Raw genomic sequence first — 22,741 nt, forward strand, 5'->3', positions numbered from 1 at the left:
AAGAGAAATAATAAATACTTTGAAGCGACCTTTAATTAAATTTGAAGGTCAAAGGAAATAGAAAAGCTCCACATTCATTTCCTAGATTAATTCATTTATTTCAACAAACATTTGGAAGGAGCTCACTGCATGCTAAGATCTCAACCAGGCACCAAAATGTAGCTGAAATAACAAAGGGGGAAAAAAGGCCTCCAATCTATTGGTTCCTAATGGGGAAAGTGACATTAAACAAGAAATTCTGAGTGACACATTAAGTCAGCAAGCAAAGGTAGGCAGGAGCACTGAGCAGTGTGGGAGAGTAGGGGAAAGGTCTCTCATAGAAACACAACAGAGCCTGGGGGAATTTTCTCATCCTGGATAAGAGAAAAGGACAAGGTATGTCTAAAGATGCTTGAAAAACTTTGCTCCTACACCGTTCTGCATCCAAAATTGTGGTGTTACTCGACAGAGGGTCAGGCATTTGGGGTCCAGCTTTCCATCCCTTGAAGTCCTCACCAGGCCCTGCAGGCTGTTGGCTGTGTTGACTGAAAACGCTTCTGAGGGGTCTTGTCCTTGAGCGATGTCTCAGTCACACTGATGTAACCTAATGAATACCTGGCAAAAAGCAACCTAAGAAAGGGTAGGTGTATTTTGGCTCATGAGTTCAGGGGATGCAGTTCACCGTAACAGAAAAGGCCATGACAATGGGAGCAGGAGGTCACTGTCACCAGGCACCTGCAGCCAGGAAGTGCAGAGGTGCAGACTCGTGCTCAGCTCGCTTTCCCCTTCCTTCCCTTTTGTATTCAGTCAGGGGTGTCAGCCCATGGATGATGCTCCCCACATTGAGAGGGGTCCTCAATTAGTCTCTTTTGGAAACAGCTTTGAAAGCACTCAGACCCTGTGATCCTAGGTGGCTACCAATATAGTTGAGTTGATATGAAGACCAACCATCACACAAACTTATGTCTATGAGGTGCACAAGTACCAGTTTGTGCCAGATTGGAGTCACGGTGGGAGGAGTCCTAATTCTCTAGATTCCTCAGCAGAGCTGGATTCGTCTCCCTAGGTCATCATTGTGAATCATGTCACTTGTGGGGTTCAGGATACGAATAATTATCTCTGGAATCACATACTGGAGAAGTTGGGGAGACAGCAGGTCGAGCAGTAAGCCTGTGTGGCAAGGAAGGAAGAGAGCTACATCCCAAGAGACTGCTGGACAGGCATTGTAAAACAGGCCGGCCACTCAACATGAGACTGGAGAGGAAGTGCTGGGACCCTGCGGGAGCTGGGAACGGAAGTTCCCTCGGGAGCTTCCTAAAGCAAGCTGCTGCAGGCTGGGGAGATGACTCAGTCAGTCAAGGGCTTGCCAGCAAAGTTGGAGGACCAGAACCCACATTTTTTAAATGTCAGCTGTGGTACCACATGCTTATAATCCCAACACTAAGGAGGGGAAATAGGTAGACACTTGGAACTTCCTACCCAGTCGTCCTAGCCTACTGGGTAAGTTCCAAAAAAAATGGGCAGCAAATGAGAAACCACACCTGAGGTTGTCCTCCAGCCTACACACACACACACACACACACACACACACATGTTCACCACCACACATGCACACACACCATGTATACATGCACATACCAGATATACAAAGAAGTTGTTAAAAAAAAAAAAACCACAGACCCACAATCCAGAGGAATTCCTAACGACTGTGAGGAGAGGAAATTAGGTTCCCATATGTACCTAATCATACAGAAAGATAGGCGTGTCTTCAGGCGATGTCTTACTGTTCTCTCGCCATGACAAAACACCACAACCAACAACTTACAGAAGAAGCATTTAACTGGAGACTTGCTTACAGTTTCCGAGGGCTAGTCCACTATTATCGTGGTGGGGAGGGCAGTGGCAGGCAGGTGTGGTATAGAGCAATAGCTGAGAGCCCTGATCCAAAAGAAGGAAGCAGAGAAAGACTGGGCTTGGTGTGGACTTTTGAAACCTCAGAGCCTATCAACAGTGACACACCACCTCCAACAAGGCCACACCTCCTAATCCTTCTCAAACAGTTCTGCTCTCTGGTGAGCAAACATTCAAATAGATGAGCCTATGGGGGCCATTCTTACTCCACATATACAGGTGATAGGAGCTTTGAGACCCAAAAATGGTGAGTAGGATAGAATTTTCAGGATCTAGAAACAACAGGACCAATTCCATCACCGCCAGATATACATGTTAAGCTGGCCCACTGGGGTCCTCCATACCTGGGGAGTACCAATAAAGCCCACCCCTGAGGAACTTCCCCAAAAAGAAATTGTTAGGAAGCCATTTTAATTATAAGTCTGGGGCAGTGGTGGCACATGCCTTTAATCCCAGCACTTGGTGAGAGAGGCAGGCAGATCTCTGAGTTCAAGGCCAGCGTGGTCTACTAAGTGAATTCCTAAACAGCCAGGGATACACAAAGAAACCCTGTCTCAACAAAAAAAGAAAAAGATAATTATAGGTTTTTTTCTAGAGGCCTACAGGACATGTGAGCACCAACAGACTACAGTCCCTGCCTCATCCAGTGGGTTGGAAAGGCTCCTGGAGAAGGTGACACATGGAAGGCTTGAACTTGAGCTGCAGGAGACCACCTCCAGAGCTTGTTAAAACAAGTAATGGGGGGCTGGAGAGATGGCTCAGAAGTTAAGAGCATTGCCTCTCTTCCACATGGTGGCTCACAACCATCTGTAATGGGTCTTGTACCCTCTTCTGGCCTGCAGGCATACACACAGACAGTACAAATAATAAATAAATATAAATAAATATTTATAAAAAAAAAAAAACAAGTGACTGGACCCTACCCCAAACCCCTAATTCACCAAATCTGTGTGGGGCAATTAACCTTCATTTCTGAAAAGTTCCTGGGGGTACCAAGGACCCACACTTTCCAAAGTGCTTTAGTATAAAAATAAATGCCAGGACCCTGTTCCCAGGCTGGGCACAGGAAGGTTCTAGGAGCATGGGGCTTGGTGACCTTGGTGACCTGCTGGTGCTGAAGCCAGGCTCTGACTTTTGCTCCGTTCATGTTCCAGAGCCTAGACTGGTAACAGCTACAGTGGGAAGCCTGCTCAGAAAAGCTTCCACACACCCCTTTCTGATCTCATATTGAACTCATGGTCTTTCTCTCTCCGCAACAGAGAAAAAACAGTGTATTAGCCAACACGTCCTGCACCAGAGGAATTTCCAATTTCAGATTTTGAAAACAGTATAACATGTACATATACACGTATGTAATATACATACATACATATACATAATCATGTATCTTGGGGAAACCAGGTCTAAACGTGAACTCATCTGTTTCATATACACCTTACAAAACAGCCTGAAGATAACAATATTTTTACAATATTTCATTAATTTTTTAATTAGCATACTGATGGGGGAGCTAACCAATCCCCTTGTTTGAGGGGCGTGTCCCCTCCAGGGCCCCAAATACCTTTAAAACATCCGTAGGCGCGCTTTCTTTGGTTCCTGCGCTTCTCTGGAACTCTGGCTTTGTAAGTTTTTCCCTTTTTCTCCTTTTACTAAAGCTGAGTATTTTATAATAAAGCTATAAATTATTATTTATAATAATTATTATTTATAATTATTATTTATAATAATTGCCGACCGACCACACCCCTTCAGCATACAAAAGTGACACATTTCCTTATGGTGTCTTCAGGTGTTTGGCACACTTATTCACACTAACCCCACTCCTCACTGCTCCCTAGCTGCCTCTTCCTGGCTCCCAGAAGTCCTGGCCTTCTGTTCTTATAGGCACATGTTGAGTTACTTCCTCCTGTGCTCCTTATCCTTCCCTCTCATGATCCCCTTTCTAGTTTCATGATCTACAGACACACACACCACACACAAACCACAATCAAAAGCACACATCTGTATATAGTTTTTTTTCTATAGAGAAGATAAAAACTGCAGTATTTGTGAATTTGATTTATTTTGTGTAACGTAATGCTTTCTGGTTCTACGCATTTTCCTGCACATGTCATGACTGAATAAAATTCTATTGTGTATGTATAAAAGTTACCCATTCCTCTGTTGATGGACATCTAGACGGGAACCATTTGCTGGTTATATTACAAATTTTCTAAGAATTTTGTGTATGCAACTATTTCATGATATGGAATTTTCTATTCGTGGGATTGTGTCAGTACCCAAGCTGCTGTGGAGTCTGGAGTATTCCAGCTTTGGGGTTTTCAGAGCAAAGATGTTAAATCTGTGATTGTAATCATAGCAGAGGTGCCAAGCACTGGACTGGGTCCCCTGTGCAGGAGAGCTGGCTAATTACTCCCTGTAACCTCTGACACAGACATGTGATCCCCATTTTAAAGATGTAGAAGCCGGGGCCAGAGAGATGCTGTATGAGCAAGGGGATCTGAGTTCAGGCCTTCCGGATCTCATAGAAAAGCTGGGCATGGCTGTGTGTGCCTATGAGCCCCGCACTGGGGAAACAGGAACCGGTGGGTCCTGGAAGCTCACTGGACAGCGAGTTTAGCCAAAACAATGAGCCTTGCGTTGAAAGAGAGATGCTACCTCAAACATGGATGGAGAGTGGTAGAGGAAGATATCTGACATGGCAAGGTACATGCATCCACAGATATATACACATACATAAAACACAAATAAAAATATTTGGAAAATGATTTTGATGCTCAGACATGGAGAAGGACACACCGCTCCACGGGATGCTGTCAGGACACACACCTAAGCTTTCCTCCTCTCTGCTTGTTGGTTGGTTCCATTTGTCTGCCAAGGGCCAGTGATCTAAATCAGGGGGACCCACTGGGTCTGGAGCCATCACTATCTGGGCTGGGTGAGGGTAGGCAGAAACGCAGATCTCAGCAGAAGCCACAGGGTCTCTGAAAACAGCAAGGGCTGACCAGCTACCAGATGGAATGAACAGATCAGTTGGTGACTAGCCAAGGATTCCCCACAGCTAGCAGCCTAAGGCTCCAGAGTTATGCCAAACTGCCTTTAAGTCTTGGCCCCTGCTACCCAAGCTCATTCATCCCAATACACGTACATTGCCTCTCAACAAAAACAGGGTCATAATTCTACCCTTAGCATGACCAATGAAGGGAAAATGGAATAGGTTGAATCTGTCACCTAGAATGTGCAAAGAGAACGGGACTCTACCTCGGCACTCCCTTCCTTGAGCCCCCTCCATCGTCTCTTACAATGCAGCCTCTCTTGAGATCTTGCAACCTCCTGGGGAGATGAGGCTGAAGAGCTACACATGGTAGCTGGAGTCTGGAGACATTGTTTCCAGCAGCTGCAACATTTAGCCAAATGTTCCCACCTCTCCAACTCAACTGGTAACCAGGGCAACCAGATGATCATGTCCTGATGCCAGGCAGGTTCTTGCCTTGGCATGGAAATACCTTTGGTACTCTGGAGATCTCAATTGAGTGGGGAGGAGGAGACTTTAGGAACTGATAGTGGAAAGAACACTGACCTTGAACTCATGTTTGTGTGGGTCATCGTCTCCATTCTGTCCTGCCCCTTAATGTTGTGACTTTGGACAAATTCTATAACTCTCTTGAAGAAGTCAGAATCAGAATCAATAATCCTTGCTTTAGTTCTGTTGTAAAGATGAAATGAAGGTATGTCTTAGGACCGTGGAACAGTTACTCTTTGCAAAGTTCATCTCACATTCTAGACACACACACACACACACACACACACACACACACACACCTGATTTCCCAGAGCTTGGCAGTGCAGTGAGAGATGCATCGGTCCACAGCTAAGCAAATAAATCATAGTTGGAAATGCTATAGAAGTGCTCAAAAATGGACAGTGTGAGCATAAACCAAGAATGCCTGAGGAGTCTGTTCCCTCTCTGTCCCTCTCAGTTTCTAACCATGGCCAAGCCACACAACTCCCAAGTATGTGTGCAGCCCATCCCGAATGTGACAGCCTCTGTATTTGGTTTCTAGGCGAGCAGCACCTTCAGCTGAATTCTCAGTGGACAGGACACGCCACTTAATGTCCTTCTTGACCATGATGGGCCCTAGTCCCGATTGGAACGTGGGCCTCTCTGCAGAGGATCTGTGCACTAAGGAGTGTGGCTGGGTCCAGAAAGTGGTGCAGGACCTGATTCCCTGGGACGCTGGCACTGACAGCGGGGTGACCTATGAGGTAGGTGTGTGCCCACAGCAAAAGACAGAACTCCTTAGCAACCTCTTCTCGTCTGCCCTATTCTAGGTGTCTAGGGTGTGACTCAGCTATGTCCTAGAAGTCCCTTGTGGCCAGCATTGTTCTGTGTACCAACTGCATTAAAGTCTGGAGCCATCACAAGGCCGAGGAGGTAGCTAGGTTGTTAAGAGCACTCATTGTTGTTAGGAGGACAAGTTCAGTTCCCAGCCCCTGCAAGGCAGCTAACAAGCATCTGTAACTCCAGTTCCAGAGGATCTAAGCCCCTCTTCTAACATCCATCCATGGGTACCAGGCACACAGGTGGTATGCATACAAGTATGCAGGCAAAAAAACAAAACAAAAATAAAATAAATCTTTAACATGTAAAATAAATAAATCTTTTTTAAAGCTATTTTTAAAGTCTGGAGCCATCAGAAAACCGGTAAGAGAGGGACAGGCAGACAGCTACTTCAGTGACGTTCTTGCTAAGCAAGCAGGAAGGAGTCAGTTCCCCAGAATGTAGGTTACAAAGTCAGGGAGGGTGGCTCATGTTGGTAATCCTAGTCCTAGTGCTGGGGAGGAAAAAACAGGTGGATCCTGGAGCATGCTGCCTGCCACATTCAGCATTCTATCTGTCATCTGGGGCTGCCTGCTCACAGCAGTGACAGAGCCAAGTAGTCATCAGACACAGTGTGACTCACATCTGACCAGACACGAGAACAGTTCGCTGCCTGGTCCAGCAGAAAAAGCCTTGGATCCAGGTCAAGCTGGCTCAGCCACTTCTAAGCTTGGATGACCTCTTTGGCACTTGGCTCCTCCAGCTGGCCACAAACTTCTGGTGCGCGTGGAAGTTTCTAAGATAGGTTTATGGATTTCCAAGCACAGGGTCTATACAAGTGGAGTTCCATGAATATAATTATACCTTTTTTTAAGATTTGTTTTATGTGTGCAAGTGCTCTAGCTTCATGTACACCTTTACACCAGAGGAGGGCATCAGATCTCGCGACAGATGGTTGTGAGTCACCGTGTGACTGCTGGGAATTGAACTCAGGTCCTCTGGAAGAGCAGCCAGTGTTCTTAACCGCTGACTGCTGGGAACTGAACTCAGGTCCTCTGGAAGAGCAGCCAGTGCTCTTAACTGCTGAGCCATCTCTCCAGCCCTAATTAGTTACACTTCTTAAATTAAATATTTAATCCCCAAAATTACACAATTATACACACACACACACACACACACACACACACACATATGCATGCATGCACGTGTGTACACACAAAGGTCCAAGCAGAGTTTTTGTTCTGATCTCAATAAACAAATTACTCTGAGGTTTTTTTCCATTGTATTTCCCACGCTGTCTGTTTTATTCCTACAGTCACCAAACAAGCCCACAATTCCTCAGGAAAAAATCCGACCCCTGACCAGTCTGGACCATCCTCAGAGTCCTTTCTATGACCCAGAAGGTGGGTCCATCACACAAGTGGCCAGAGTTGTCATCGAGAGAATCGCCCGGAAGGTACCGCGAGGAGGGCCGTTGTTCCTGTACACCTTTCTAGAACCACTGGAGTCTCTGACAGGAAGCAGCTCTGGATATGGGATTTCTGGGCCTCCTGAGGTCTCAAGCATGAAAATTATCTTTTAGAGTGAAGCCAGGTTCAAATGAATGATTTGATCCAAGCAGATTAGTTTATCCTAAGTTCTACAGTCAGCTAAGTTGCTAATGTCTGCCATGGTCAGGATATCTGTTTAGTCAATGCTTTTTTTCTTGCATTTCTTTTCTTTTTTTATATTTATTTATTTATTATGTATACAATATTCTGTATATGTGTGTATGCCTGTAGGCCAGAAGGGGGCACCAGACCCCATTACAGATGGTTGTGAGCCACCATGTGGTTGCTGGGAATTGAACTCAGGACCTTTGGAAGAGCAGGCAATGCTCTTAACCTCTGAGCCATCTCTCCAGCCCCTTGCATTTCTTTTCACTTAAGCTGCAAGTTCTGTTAGCCCAGAACTCTACCATCCTGTGGGTTTTGTGCCAAGGAAACATTAGAATCAGGTATTCCAGCTCTCCCTCGAACATTCTCTTCTCTTGACTGTCTACTCTCCATTTCTTTGGCAGGGAGAACAATGCAACATTGTACCTGACAATGTGGATGATATTGTGGCTGACCTGGCTCCAGAAGAGAAGGATGAAGGTGCGCTGTTCTCCTCTGTCGCAGGTGGCAACATAAACGGACACAGAGTTCCCATCTCTGAAATAATCAGGATGCCTGGAGGCAGGGGGAACTCGGGTGTCTAAACATGTGCTTAGCATGTACCAATCCCTGGTTCCTATTTCCAGCACCCTAGCCAAAGAAAAGACTAAAATCCAAGGCCAATATTAGGCACCAATATAAGGCCACTGGTGGAGGAGTGACACTGGAACAAGTATTAACAATAGTTCTCCGATGGTCGTGGAGACGGCATTTGGTGGGTTTCCGCAGTATCCAGATTGCTGTCTGCTTTGCTGCTTGTCAGGCGGAGACAAGTCCATCTCCCTATCATCAAGGACAGAGTCCAGGCCCGGCAGTTAGGAGAGAGAGGCAGAGCTTTGGTTTTTAAGTTTCCTCACAGAACCTAGACTTCATGAGTCTGTAATCCTGACAAGAAGCCAACCTTCCCATCTCACTTCCCTTAACTATGAAGTGGGTATCATAACAGACGCAGCCTCAGAGAAAATGAGAATCAACAGGCCCAGTTAAACAAGGTTCTTAGGATGCCAGCACAGGGCAAGTGCCTGCGGGGAACTGACACCTGTGGGTGGAGCCAATGGAAAGGTGAAGCTCCAAAAGAGCTGTGAGCTTCTCAAAACTGCCCATGAAATGCCCACATGCCAAAGGCAAGCAGTGTTGGGAAGATACACATGTACAGAAGGATCTTTCAGGAAGAGAGTAGTCACTAGTCATTAAATATTTGCCAGCAGGCTGTTGGAAGGTCATTTTCTTTTCTTTTTTAAAAAATTATCTATGTGTATTGATATTTTGCCTACATGTATGTCTGTGTGAGGGTGTCAGATCCTCTGAAACTGGAGTTGCTGACAGTTGTGACCTGCCATGTGGGAATTGAACCCAGGTCCTCTGGAAGGGCAGCTAGTGCTCTTAATTGCTGAGCCATCTCTCCAGCCCCTGGAACATCAAGGGAAGAAAATGTCTGCTTCTGTCCCTAGAACACACAGATAAGCCTTTATACAGAGAGCAGCCATGGCTTCCACAGGCTCCCAGGGAGAACATGTCAAACACTCTTTGCAGATGACACCCCTGAAACCTGCATCTACTCCAACTGGTCTCCGTGGTCGGCCTGCAGCTCCTCCACCTGTGAAAAGGGCAAGAGAATGCGGCAACGCATGCTGAAGGCGCAGCTGGACCTCAGTGTCCCCTGCCCTGACACGCAGGACTTTCAGCCCTGCATGGGCCCTGGCTGCAGCGATGAAGGTAGGTAAGGCCTAGGCCAGCTGAAGAAGACTGGGAAGAGGGCCCACCTGGCCACAGGGGTCCCTTTCGCCATGACGGGCAGTGTTCCCCGAGTGGCATCATGGTCATTCATCACCATTGCTCCAACCAGAGCAAAGGCCTCCTACAGTATCTTGAGGTCTCTGAACACACAGCCCATCATATGATAACAGATTTCTGAGACTCACTCTTCTTCCTTCATGTGTTACTTGTATGTCACCTAGACCAAAATGCCTGTCATGTGTTACTTGTATGACACCTATACCAAAATGCCTGTCATGTGTTACTTATATGTCACCTAGACCAAAATGCCTGTCAGGACATTAGGGGAAAGGATTTGCTGGAGTCAAAGGATTTAGTCAGTGGTTGCTTGACCTCATGTACTTCATGGCACCCCAGTAAAATATGATGGTAGGAGAGTGATCTACTTTCTCTAGCCAGACCCCACTTCCTAAAGTCTCCCCAATACTCCCAACCACCACAAGATACTGTTAGAAATAAGTTTGGGGGTCACAAAAGAAAGAGACCACCATTCTGACTGAAGGGTCTGGACAATGGCAAGCTTTACTCTTGCTCAAAGGGTGTGCTCAGGAAGAGGGAACACGCGGACAGGAAGTGCATTTAGTTTTTATTCTAACTCAGGTGATGGCTGTGTCTTTTCCTCATTGGCTAGGGTCCAAGCTCACAATCGTACTCAGTCGGCTAATCTGAAAAGAATTGGTGCATAGGAAATAGCAGAGGGAGTGAGAGGTCACTAGAGGTGAGGGGCCGCTGGAGGTGAGGGGGTCACTGCTCCAAAGGAAGAGGGTCCCTTCTCCAGGCTATCAAATTCCTAGGAGAGAGCAGTGGGCCTCACCATAGAGCCCAGGCCAGCCTAGAGCTCACTCTGTAGCTCCATGAGGGTCAGGAACTCATGATCCCCCTGCCTCTGCCACTGGAGTGCTGAGATTGCTGTGCTTTCAAATGCTTTTAAGTAATTGTCATTCCTGGCCCCTCTTCCGAACCCGACCTGAGCCTTACACGGAGTGCATTGCGCTTGTTTCACATAGGGGCCTTCAGCTCATTGCTTACTTTCTCCGCTGGAAACTGCTCAAAGGTCAGGCTTGCTTTCTGCAACTCTGCAAAACCTATGTCACTACATATAGCTTTGAAGATTGCAGGACGCTGATTGCCGGGCCAAGAGCAAAGGGCAGCTACCTGCTTCTGCATGACTCTTTCTGCCTGTACAGAACATGTTGTTTCCTGTTCTTATTCTGAGGAGTGCTAGACAGGCTATACTTATTCTGTGGCAGGGCCATTCAGGCTGGAATGGTGCCTGGCACAAAGAAAAGCAATTCCAAGCAGGGGCTAGCTAAAACAGTACACTCTCCTGCATGCCACTTCCCAGCTTTTCCTGGCAGTAGCCTGGCCTGCCTCTCGGGGCTTTATTCCCACAGGGGTCATTGCTAGCCATCTGGGCCTCAAACAGGATACGAGAAGAACAAGCCCTGCTATAGACAAGCCTACAAGGAGACCGGAGAAGAAATTCACTGTCAGCCCTGAGGCTCCTTGGGGGGTACAAGAGCTAGGCAGCTAATGCCAATAGTGGTACTGAAGGCTCTAAGAATAGCCTAAGCCTCCTCCACAGGAAAGCTGCCACTATTATGTCAGGCAGGCGGCCCCAGGAGGTAGGACAGTACTAAATCGCTGGACCTGGACCTTTTCCTTGGACCTGGGGCACCTGCTCCACCCCTTAAACGCCTCTCCTCCCAGACCCAGAGTTCTCCTGTACCAACCCCAGGTTCTTTTCTGCCCCTCCTGAGCATGCTCAGTGTGTTGCAGATGGCTCCACTTGTACCATGTCCGAATGGATCACCTGGTCGCCCTGCAGCATCTCATGTGGCATGGGCATGAGGTCCCGGGAAAGGTACGTGAAGCAGTTCCCAGAGGACGGCTCGGTGTGCACACTGCCCACGGAAGAGACAGAGAAGTGCACCGTCAACGAGGAGTGCTGTGAGTGGGGCGGGTACGGGGTGCCCTTAGGTGGGTGGGGCAAGCAGGCAGCCCTCCGTCCCCCTCCCCCGTAAAAACCGCACAACTCCAACTGTATGGACTCCCCCCAGCTCCTAGCAGCTGCCTGGTGACCGAGTGGGGCGAATGGGATGACTGCAGCGCCACCTGTGGGATGGGCATGAAGAAGCGGCACCGCATGGTCAAGATGAGCCCCGCAGATGGCTCCATGTGCAAGGCTGAGACGTCGCAGGCGGAGAAATGCATGATGCCTGAGTGCCGTGAGTGGGTATGGGGAGGGCTTTGGGCAGCGAACCTCAAACGGACAAGAGACACCCAAGTGTTCCCCGACTACGTGGATGAATACGGACCTAGAGAGAGCAGGGTCTGGTCTTGTAGGGCACTGTCCAGGAGCAAGAGGAACCAAGGTGTGCAGGGTAGTCCACCAACTAGATCCAGACAGGCTCCGTGGGGGTGGGTGTGTTCTACGCACACTGGTGACTTCTGGATAGAATTCACCTGCCGCTGCGTTCTCTAGAAGCATTTTCCTTGGGGCATTGGAAAGGGATAGTAAATTTAGATAGGACATGCTTTGAACTCTGCCAAGTCATGCCTGGCTTTTCGTTTGTGGGGTTGAGACAGGATCTCATTGTGAAGCCCTGACTGGTCTGGAACTGGCTAGGTAGACCAGGCTTGCTGTGAAGTCATAGAAATCCCACTGCTTCTGCCTCCACATGCTGAGATTAAAAGTGTGCATGACTATGACCAGCACATTTCTGTTTTATGAAGGCCTTGTTAGGTGTCGTAAGGCACAACTATGCCCACTCTAGGTGCAAATGCATAAGCATATGCACACAAGCTCTCTCTCTCTCTCTCTCTCTCTCTCTCTCTCTCACACACACACACACACACACTCTAGGGATCTCAGCTCAAACAAAGCAAAACTGCAGCACTGAGCCAATTCCCTGTCGGAGTATCATGAGGAGTATTCTTAGTGAGGCCCTACTAAATCTATAGATTATTAACTAAATTTGGTGACTCCATTAAATCAGTGATGTCTCTGTTGAGAACTTGCATTCTGCTTCACTGACCCTCACCTGGTGTAAGGTCATGACCACCAGCTGGGCCACTTCCTGCTTGAGAGCTACTTCCTGCTCCAGGCTGTCCACTCTGAACCTAGGGTCCAATTCCATTCTATCCCAGTGGCCAGTGCAGGTGGGAGTTTTATAGGGCCAAGAAAAAAGACAACAAAAGGTGCCTGTTCTCAGTGCCAAACTTGGCTCTTGACCTAGACACCATCCCGTGCTTGCTGTCCCCCTGGTCCGAGTGGAGCGACTGCAGCGTCACCTGTGGGAAGGGCATGCGGACCCGCCAGCGGATGCTCAAGTCTCTGGCAGAGCTGGGCGATTGTAACGAGGAACTGGAGCAAGTGGAGAAATGCATGCTGCCAGAATGCCGTAAGTCCCAGGTCCTGGAAGCCCACCCCTCGCCTCCTCCAGTTTCTTGGTCCAGTGAGCCCCCAACCAGCTACATGCTAATACTACCAGATGGGGAGACAGCTAAGTGGATAAATCACTTTGTGTACAAGCGTGGGGACCAGGGTTTGGATCCCCAGGACCCACATAAAAGCCCAGCAGGCATACTGGCTAGCTAGACCAGCCAAATCAGTGTCCTGTAGGTTCAAGAAGAGACCCTCTCTCAGTAAATACAGCGGAGAACGATGAAGAAAACACCAGAAATCATGTTTGTTCTTAAGACATGCCTGTGCATACACACACACACTCATGCCAAAGGATGTAGACTGTTAAGATCCTATAGTGAGACTGGGAGAAAGAGTGGAGTTTGGCTCTGTGTTGGCAGAAACGCTTCAATTTCATTGTTGTCTGCAAAACACACACACACAGAATGGCCGTGAAGACTAAACAGGAGATGGACACTAATGCTGTAGCACGCCCAGTCCCTGTCGTCCCCTGCCCCCTCCACCTCCCCCCCCCACCTCCCCCACCTCCCCCACTCCCCCCCCACTCCCCCACCCCCCATCCCGCTTAGGAGCTTGTCTGACTGACCAGGAACTTTGTAACCTTTCAATTCCATCCCAGTATCATGTGTTTTATTTATTTACCTGTGACTGGAGGCTGGCCATTAAGTCAATACTCCACAAGGCTGGTAAGAAGGGAAGAAAGAGTCAGGTTCTCAAAAACATCTGCCCACATCTGCCTCTGCAATCTGTGTTGCCAATATCGCTGATTATTATTAATCCTGTTTCCCAGTCCATACAGCAACAAAACACTTCCCAGGCTACTGTGGGGATCAAAGTGTGTGCAGGTGCAGGTCCCCATGGGCTTCAGCAGCCTTGGGCTCTTACTACCCATAGTTAATAAACAGCTACCTCAATGACTGGGCTCTAGAGGCTTCACCAATGACGGTCACCAATTCAAACAAGTGTTTATATCCACAGGGGCTATTCAAGGGGATCAGGAAATGAACATCCACAGGGTACTGCTGGGAGCAAATAGCTCATTTAATCCTCATAGCCTAATTTAACAAAATTACAATTATCCCCATTTGGCAGACGGAGCCAGAAAACACTTAGTTGAAGAGTGTGGAATCATTTGCCTCCTTGGACACATCTTGAAAAATCAGACCAAAATGCTGTTTCCCCTCACACTGCAAGGTGCTTGCTTAGTAAGAATGCTAGATCTTTTGTTATGATAAACCCTAAAACACCCTTTGCACTTGATCCTTTGTAGAACTTCCCATCTCGGGCTCCTGTGTTCTGCACAGACCACCACATGCAGGATGCAGCTGAGGTGCAGAACAAGAAAAGCTGTATGGGTTTGAGAAAGCCCTAAGCACGGGTTCATGTAGGCAAGTCACCTGCAACCTTGTTCTCTCCAAAGGCTATGTAGTGGGTGGCCATTCGCTGTAGATCACTATGACTCCCCTGAGGAAATCTAGGTTCCTTGAAACTGTGGGGGGCTGGTCAGTGCCACTAGAAGCTGACACGATTATTCCAGGAAGTCACAGGGCAAGGCATGAGGTTACAAAAACACCTTCGATGTCCCCCATCACCTTAAATCACAGAGGAGCCAGAATGAGAAGAGTACGGGGTCATGATCTGCTGACAGCATTGCCCCAACTGCTCCAGATAATACCATTACTGCTCTCCCATCCCAGTTTCTCCTGATTGGCCACACAATCGAGACGGTCAAAGGGGATACCACTCAGCTACTGTTTCACCTGTCTCTATCTTGCTAGCCATTGACTGTGAACTCAGCGAGTGGTCCCAGTGGTCTGAATGTAACAAGTCATGCGGGAAAGGCCATATGATTCGAACCCGGACAATCCAAATGGAACCTCAGTTTGGGGGCGTACCCTGCCCAGAGACTGTGCAACGCAAGAAGTGCCGCGCCCGGAAATGCCTTCGCAACCCATCAGTCCAGAAGCTGCGCTGGAGGGAGGCCCGAGAGAGCAGGCGCAGTGAACAGCTGAGGGAGGAGTCAGAGGGAGACCAGTTCCCAGGTACGGTTCTGCGAAAGCCAGGGCTGGTGGGGCTGCTCTGGGCTCAGAGACAGAGAGGCACTTCTTGGACTATTCAGACCAATTCCCAAATACCAAGAAAGCATAATTTATACAGAAACGATTGGGTGAATATTTGTAGATATGTATGTATGTATATGATAATTAGCTGTCAAAATAGATTTTCAAGCAAAGAGCCTTTAGAAATTGTACACTGTTCTTTCTTCGCATTTGTACAACACCTTGCTCACAATCAGCTATGACTAGGGTTAATGACGGCACAGATGCATGAGAGAGCCCTGATTGTTTAGGAAAATCTTTATGGCTCATCAGATCAAACCATCCCTGTAAGTGTAGGGCAAGTCTATCCTGGCCAGTGGTTTCTCAGTTTAATGTTAACCACAAAGCTTAACATTTGGATTTATTTCTTCCAGCTGATGTAGGGCCAGGCAGCCACCTAAGTGGTAAACACTCCAGCAGAACAAGAACCAAGTGCAAAGGAAGCCAGAGGATGGGTACAGAACAAACTGGAGTTTTGAGGAAATGCAGGACAGAAAGCTAGACTGAGTCTTACGGAGATTTTTGAAGCTTGCCATATGATAAGCATTCATGCAGATAAAAAATAAATTGGGGGGGGGGGGTGGAGAGATGGCTCAGTGGTTAAGAGCAGTGGCTGCTCTTCCAAAGGTCCTGAGTTCAATTCCCAGCAACCACATGGTGGCTCACAACCATCTGTGATAAGGTATGGTTCCCTCTTCTGGCCTGCAGGCACACATGCAGGCAGAACACTGTATACATAATAAGTAAATAATCTTTAAAAAATAAATTAGAAACATAAACCCTTTCTTTAAAATCACCATCACCCCTGGCGTGAGATGGGTACTCTTTCAGAGGACCCAAGTACAGTTCCCAGCACCCAAATGGTGGCTCACAAAGTTCTGTAACTCCAGTACCGGGGGATCCGATGCCCTCTTCTGGCCTCCACAGGCATTTGTGTGCATATGGTGTATAGATAGGCAAAACACACACAACACACAGAAGATAATTAAAAAATAGTAATAACCCCTGCATGGAATGGCACTGCTGAATGAGCTGGTCCAAACCAAGAAAGCCAAATGATTGACAGGCCAACAGAATGATGATTTGAGGCAATCCATGGTTAAGTCCTGAGCACAGACCATTAAAACCATTCTTTGAATTCCCTGGAGGCAAACACGGCAGCCATGTAAAAGTGACTGTTCAGTGGCTCTTCCTAAATACAGCCCACCTCACCTTTGATGGGCGAGGAGAGAGCATGCCTTTAATCCCTGCACTTGAACAAAGCTAGTTCTGGCACATCGAAGGCTACACAAAAAAACTGTGTCAAGAAACCAAAAAAGGGAGGCAGGGGAAGAGGGAGGGAGGGAGGGAGGGAGGGAGGGAGGGAGGGAGGGAGGGAGGGAGGGAGGGAGGGAGGGAGGAAGGGAGGGGAGAAAGGTAGCTCATTCTCCAGTGTAGAGATGAACTAAGTTGACAGGCCCTTTCTTTAGGAAGTACTCCATACCAAGATGTCTGTGGCAGGCAGGCAGTCATTAGTCCCAGTTAAAGGCAGCTATATGCTCAGCAGTTTCTCCAGGAAACTTTGCTGTGATGTGGTAAACAGGTACCTCATACATGGTCATGAGCATGCTGTCTTCAAAGATGAGATGTAGGCAGGGCTACTGGTGTGTGCAGACAAGAGAACCCCTGCCTCTCGAGTGCTACTGATGTATGCAAACAAGGACCTCATCGCCGGTGGTCAGAGGGATTCCTTTGAGGAAGGCATCGTCATGTTTCATAGGAAGAAGAAAAGAATTGTCCATTTGACTTAGTAATGGGTAGGCTGAGACCTCGGGCAGGGAGGCTCGTGAAGTAGTTCAGTGCTCCCGGCTGGTCACCATTTACAAGTCGGTACTTTAAACAAATCTTTAGGCAGGATCCTGCGGCAGAGGCCAGCTGGCTTGCTTTCACTCTTCTGAGGTTTGGCTGTGTTTAGACTCATTCTCGTTTGCACAGCCACAATCAAGAGGGGCTGGAAGAGCAACCCCAGTATCACCTGCTTTTCTGGAGCCTCTTGCCACAGGGTCCCTCGAATGAGGTCACCCCGACTTGCTCACTCCTAAGTTGTTTTCAGGCACAGTTTTTTGTTCATATCCCATTAGCCAGAGCAAGCCAAGCCTAGGTTCAAGGGGTGGGGAAACACTCTGACCTTTGACAGGAAGTGATCAGGACATTAATGGTCATAGCTTTTGCAATGACCATTATGAGCTAGCAATCCCTAATACAATCAGGCGTTAATTAATTCAACCATTACGTGGAGAAGCAGAGAGCGGCGGACAACTCATGGACAGTCCTGCTGGAAGTCACTGCTCGCATTCTGCCGGCCTAACCACATATTCTCACTCTTTCAGGCTGTCGGATGCGCCCGTGGACAGCCTGGTCAGAATGCACCAAACCGTGCGGAGGCGGGATTCAGGAGCGCTACATGACTGTGAAGAAGAGGTTCAAAAGCTCCCAGTTTACCAGCTGCAAAGACAAGAAGGAGATCAGAGCGTGCAACGTGCACCCTTGTTAGCCGGGGTACAGTTCCCCCAGGGCTGCATCTCAGAATCCAATCACCAATAAGGTTGGGTGGTTTGTTTGCTTGTTTACGATGAGTTAAATTGTGTCCACTAGTTTTCATTTTTACGGTGTGGTTTGCCCAGTAGTCTTATGGATGCCAAGGGACATCCTGTCTGAATACGTCTTGGTGGGTGCAGGCCAAGTGGGGCACCCCTGTCCTCAGGCAGCCCTCTTCTTACAAGCGAGTAGCATTGGTTCACCTTGTACTAAACTGAAATGTGTCCCTCTGGAGCGTCCCCCTGGCCAAGCAGGACAGAGACCCTGGCCACATCCACAAGGAGAAGCAACCAGCATGCAGGAGACACCCATCAGATGCAGAGGACAGATTCCCCTTTCTCGCCTTTGGCCTGCGACCCCTGCAGAAGCCATTTCTCTTCTTTTCATTTAGCGCAACTCCAGGTATCTTGGAAAAGCCTCCTCGTGCATGCGCACGAGCTCTCCAGGCCCTTGAGGAAAAGCAGGAAGGCGGGGTGGCTTTTATTCTACAAACCTGACACTGGTTTGTGACACCACAAAAGCAGCAGGTGACGGTGGCTGCTGCTTTATTTAACCGTAGGCGGTGATAAAGGAAATGAGGCATAAACTACGTTTCCCTTGGGTTTCGATTGCTGGTGCCATAGTTGTCCTAGGGTGCCAGGGCATGACCCTCTTCTCAGCAGATTCCTCTTTGGACCAATGGAGGCAGTAAACTGGATAACAGTCCCAAATGTGACTTCTTACAGATCTTCTTACAGATCCAGACCCTTTAGATTTCCCAAACTTCCTTAGAATAAAGCGTCTTAGCTCTGAGAACTACCTGCTAAGTTTGTCAGGAAGCCCCTGTGTCAATTCCTCAACAAAAATGCTGTCTTCCCTACTTATTAAATCCCTGATAGTTTATAGTGAGAGAGGAGAGAGACAACCTATTCCCATGATTAAGACAAAAACCTAGAGAAGGTTTATTCAGTCATGCCTGTGCCTCACTTCTGGACCAGAGCCCTGTTCCCCGTGGACAGTCCAAAGGGAGGCCAGGGGTTTCCACCAACTTCCAAGCCATCAGCAGCGCATTGAACCCATGTCTAACAACCCACAAGCAGAATACAGGGACATCTGTCTCTGTTGTGAGCTCATTGGCAGGTTCTGCTCATGCATCTGTTGAAACTATCTTCACATTCTTTTGCAAGTCTGTGTTTATTACCGCTTCGTCCAAATACATACTGTGGGCAAGCCGCCCACAGTACTCTGGATATACTACTTTAAGAATCTGCATTAAACACATCAGGATTATTTCCAGCCACATCTATGTACAACCCCCAAATATGTATTTTCCTTAACACAAGAGCGCCTGTTCAATAAAAAAATAAATAAAAAACAAGCCTCGCTGGGTCTTTGTTTTTAGGCCATTAAGTGGTGGGAGGTTTGGGTTTTTTTTTTTTTTTTCAGTTTGTTACCCAGCTCATTTTCAGGAAAAGATGGGGTGTCTGTCCCCTCTAGGTGGGCCACTGGCACCATACCCCTTGCCCATCTGAAGTTTGGATTATTTCCAACATTATTTTTAGATATTTTAATGAACTGCCTTCTCTTTCAAAGGAATAGAATACAAAGAAATGAGAAGCTTAAAATTCTACTGGGGACCCCCAATCCCCCGCAAAAAAAAAAAAGTACCAATGAAGAATCTGCCCTGCCTACTTCTATAACATCCTCCAAGCAATCTCAATCCATGATAACGGATGTTCCTTCAGAGGGTGGCAGGGTTCACTAACATATACTCTTCTTCCCTGATCCCATTTGGGGATAATTTTCATCCTGATTTGGAGGACTTTTTAAAACCCAGAGAACTGGCTGATGGCCAAGAAGAGACTGAGAAACACACTTTGTTTGCAGTGGGGAATCTGTGATGTCAAATCTCCTTCTTACCGAAGTCTCGTGTCAGGTGGTTGTCATTTTCTCCAGCTAATCATTCATTTTGGAAATAAGATGTTTTTAACTACAAACACAATCTGTTTGGACTCCCACTTGGGCTAATAAGAGAGAACCCACATTGTAAGAGGTTCAGAGCTCTACTTCCCAATCAGACATTGGGTCAATCTCCTGTCACCAGGCCAATGGGGTATTATTTTTGTTTTTGGTTTTCGCAACAGGGTTTCTCTATAGAGCGCTGGCTATTCTGGAACTCGCTTTGAAGACCAGCCTGGCCTCGACCTCACAGAGATCTGCCTGCCTCTGCCTCCCACAACCACCGGGCTTGCCCACTGTGCTTTATCTGAGGGAAATCTGCTAGAGCGAATGAGACTAAAACCTGGGCTCCTTTGGACTCCCAAGGGAAAAGCTTGCAGAGCATGCGTGCTGTGCTCCCGTTGGCGCTGGAGCGCATGCGCATGCTTTCAGCATCCTCGAGAGCTGCAAGCAACAGGAAAGCGCATACTGCAGGCCTCCGGCACTCCGGCACCCACATCACAACCTATCTCCACAGTAACTGTGTGGCTCTGTCAACACATCCCCTCTGACACAGTATCTCTGTGCCCAGTTTTCACTAAACCTCCACGTTTCAGACAATAAAAAGTAAAAACAAAATCTTGGATCACACACAGAGGAAGCTGTATTCCCTACACTAGAGAGGCCATTCCAAGCCAGCAAAGCCTACCTCAAAAATGAATGAATGAATGAATGAATGAACGAACGAACGAACGAACGAACGAACGAACGAACAGCTTTTCGGATCCCGAGAACTCAGTCGCATGGGCCTCAGCAGACATTTCACAACAGTCTGACCCGGAGTTTTTAAAGCCTGGCTTTAAAAATTCTGTGACATTGAGTTAAACTGCAAAGAAGTCCAATATTTAAGCCCTAAAGAAATGCATCCTACTACCCAAGCAAGACCAAACCATAAACGTTTAATTTCTTCTTAAAACTCAGAACCAAGAAAGACAGCCATTTTCTCCACGTTGCTATTTGGAACTGATTTCAATACCCCCATTCTCTGGTTCCTTCATACTGCCCAAAGTAGACAGAAGGAAAATAAATCCCCTTTGAAAATAACTGGAATTCAGTAACAAATTATAAATAGCAGCTACATGTTAATTAGCATAGGGCTAATTCTAATTCTTCAATTTAAATCCCGAGAAACTGAAAGCAAAAGATCTATATTAAATGTCACATTTAAAGGAAGCACCTGTTTCCAAATCCCCAGGGGCTCAGAGGCAGTGTATGTATCCCAGGGTGGAAGGGCAAAGACCATAAAGGTGAAGCCCAGGGGATCTGGGTTCAAGCCACAGCCCCACACCTCTGCATAGCTGTGACCGCTGAGCCCAGTCATTTCCGCTGTTCTGGTTTCAGGACTCACCAGCTCTTCCTCACACCAAAGAGGTCTTCATTCTCACCTTCCGAGAGAACGGGTCTCACAATCCCCATCTCTGTTCCACCTGCCCCTAGCTGCATCATTAACCACTAAGTGCCCACCTTTGTGCTGAATCTGACGAGAGCTGAGATTTGGTCATCTGTAACTGAAAATGTCACGACAAATAAAATTTACATGCATAATTTCTAACGGTTATCATCAGACTGCATTGCAATCTCAGGCCATTTTCACTTAACATTCACGGTGTCTTCCCATAAGATGGCATCCATTAACATCTCGCAGTGCTCAAAATACCCCTCTCTCTAGCATACTGATTAGTAACAGGCTCCCATTTTAAGCCATTACATGCTTAGACAATTTTTCTTTACCTCAAGTAATTTTTAAGAATTAAAAGAAGAAGAGCAGGAGCGGGTGAGATGGCTCAGTGGGTAAGGGCACACACCACCAATGATGACCTGACTGCAGTCCCCAGGACCCATATGGAAGAAGAGAACCAACCAACTCACACAAGCGTGTTGTCCTCTGACCTACACAGCGTGCTGAGTGAATCTAACCTGGACTAATCAGCCTAGCCATCTCCAACCCCACGTGCTCCACCGCGGCCGGTGCCTTGCATCTCTGCGGCCGGTCCCTGTGCACCTCTGTGGCCGGTGCCCTGCACCACTGCGGCTGATTCCCGTGCACCTCTCAGGCCGGTGCCCTGCACCACTGCGGCCAGTGCCCTGAATCTCTGCGGCCGGTCCCCGTGCAGCACTACGGCAGGTGCCCTGCACCATTGCAGCCTGTGCCCGTGCACCACAGAGGCCTGTGCCCGTGCACCACTGCGGCCGATTCCCATGCACCTCTCAGGGCGGTGCCCTGCACCACTGCAGCGGGCGCTGCTTGAAGCTGCACTTTAATCACATTCACAAAGGAGATGCAGAAACAGAAACCATGTGCTGAGAAATCTCTACAGTAACTTGACCTTGCGGAGAGATCCGAGAGGACGGTTACTTGCCCACCTCATTTCACTGTGCTTAGTGTGTCAGTCTACAGCACGGGGACCAGGACGTTTCAAATGGATTTAAGCAGCCAGGGAAGCACTGAACTAAGATTCTCAGCCACAGAGGTCATTTCCTGTCCCCTACTCCTTGTCCCTTCCCACCCCACCCTCTCTCCAGGATCTTTCTATGTAAACCACTATGACCTTGAACTGGTGATTCTCCTGCCCCAGTCTCCAGAAGGCTTGAATTATGGGTCTGCCCCAGCCTATATGGCCAAACTGTAGATTTCTAACTCAGACGCTAAGTATCCAGATTTTAACAACTATTTCCTGCTTTGCATCCCTACCTTCCTCAACGGACTACTTTGCACTAACTGGCTCTTAACACTCAGTTTGGTTTTCCAGACAGTTTCTCTGTATACCCCAGACTGTCCTGAAACTAGCTCTGCAAACCAGGCTGGCCTCAAACTCAGAGATCTGCCTGCCTCTGCCTCCTGACTGCTGGGATTAAAGGCGTGCGCCACCACTGCCTGGCCTTATAGCTAATTCACTAACAAAATATCTGCCCTTGACCCAGCTTTACCAAAGAACTTCCCAACAGCCTTCGCTCGCTTCCTCCATCCCTTAGCTGTCAA

The 22,741-nt window shown here is 47.8% G+C and overlaps 1 protein-coding gene across 1 annotated transcript in view; it reads left to right on the plus strand.

Annotated features, from left to right (window-relative positions):
• Spon1 (spondin 1) overlaps positions 1–19,106 on the plus strand; it is a 289,221-nt gene extending 270,115 nt beyond the window's left edge. Inside the window, exons 8-16 of the mRNA XM_038335002.2 lie at positions 5,955–6,156; positions 7,527–7,667; positions 8,271–8,346; positions 9,439–9,621; positions 11,461–11,631; positions 11,742–11,909; positions 12,921–13,085; positions 14,887–15,150; positions 17,577–19,106. Coding sequence (XP_038190930.1) covers positions 5,955–6,156; positions 7,527–7,667; positions 8,271–8,346; positions 9,439–9,621; positions 11,461–11,631; positions 11,742–11,909; positions 12,921–13,085; positions 14,887–15,150; positions 17,577–17,740 — 1,534 coding nt within the window. The 3' untranslated portion in view covers positions 17,741–19,106. The remainder of the gene's footprint in view (positions 1–5,954; positions 6,157–7,526; positions 7,668–8,270; positions 8,347–9,438; positions 9,622–11,460; positions 11,632–11,741; positions 11,910–12,920; positions 13,086–14,886; positions 15,151–17,576) is intronic.
• The last annotated feature ends 3,635 nt before the right edge of the window (positions 19,107–22,741 follow it).

This window comes from Arvicola amphibius, chromosome 1 (genome assembly GCF_903992535.2).
Source record: "Arvicola amphibius chromosome 1, mArvAmp1.2, whole genome shotgun sequence".
NCBI lineage: Eukaryota > Metazoa > Chordata > Mammalia > Rodentia > Cricetidae > Arvicola > Arvicola amphibius.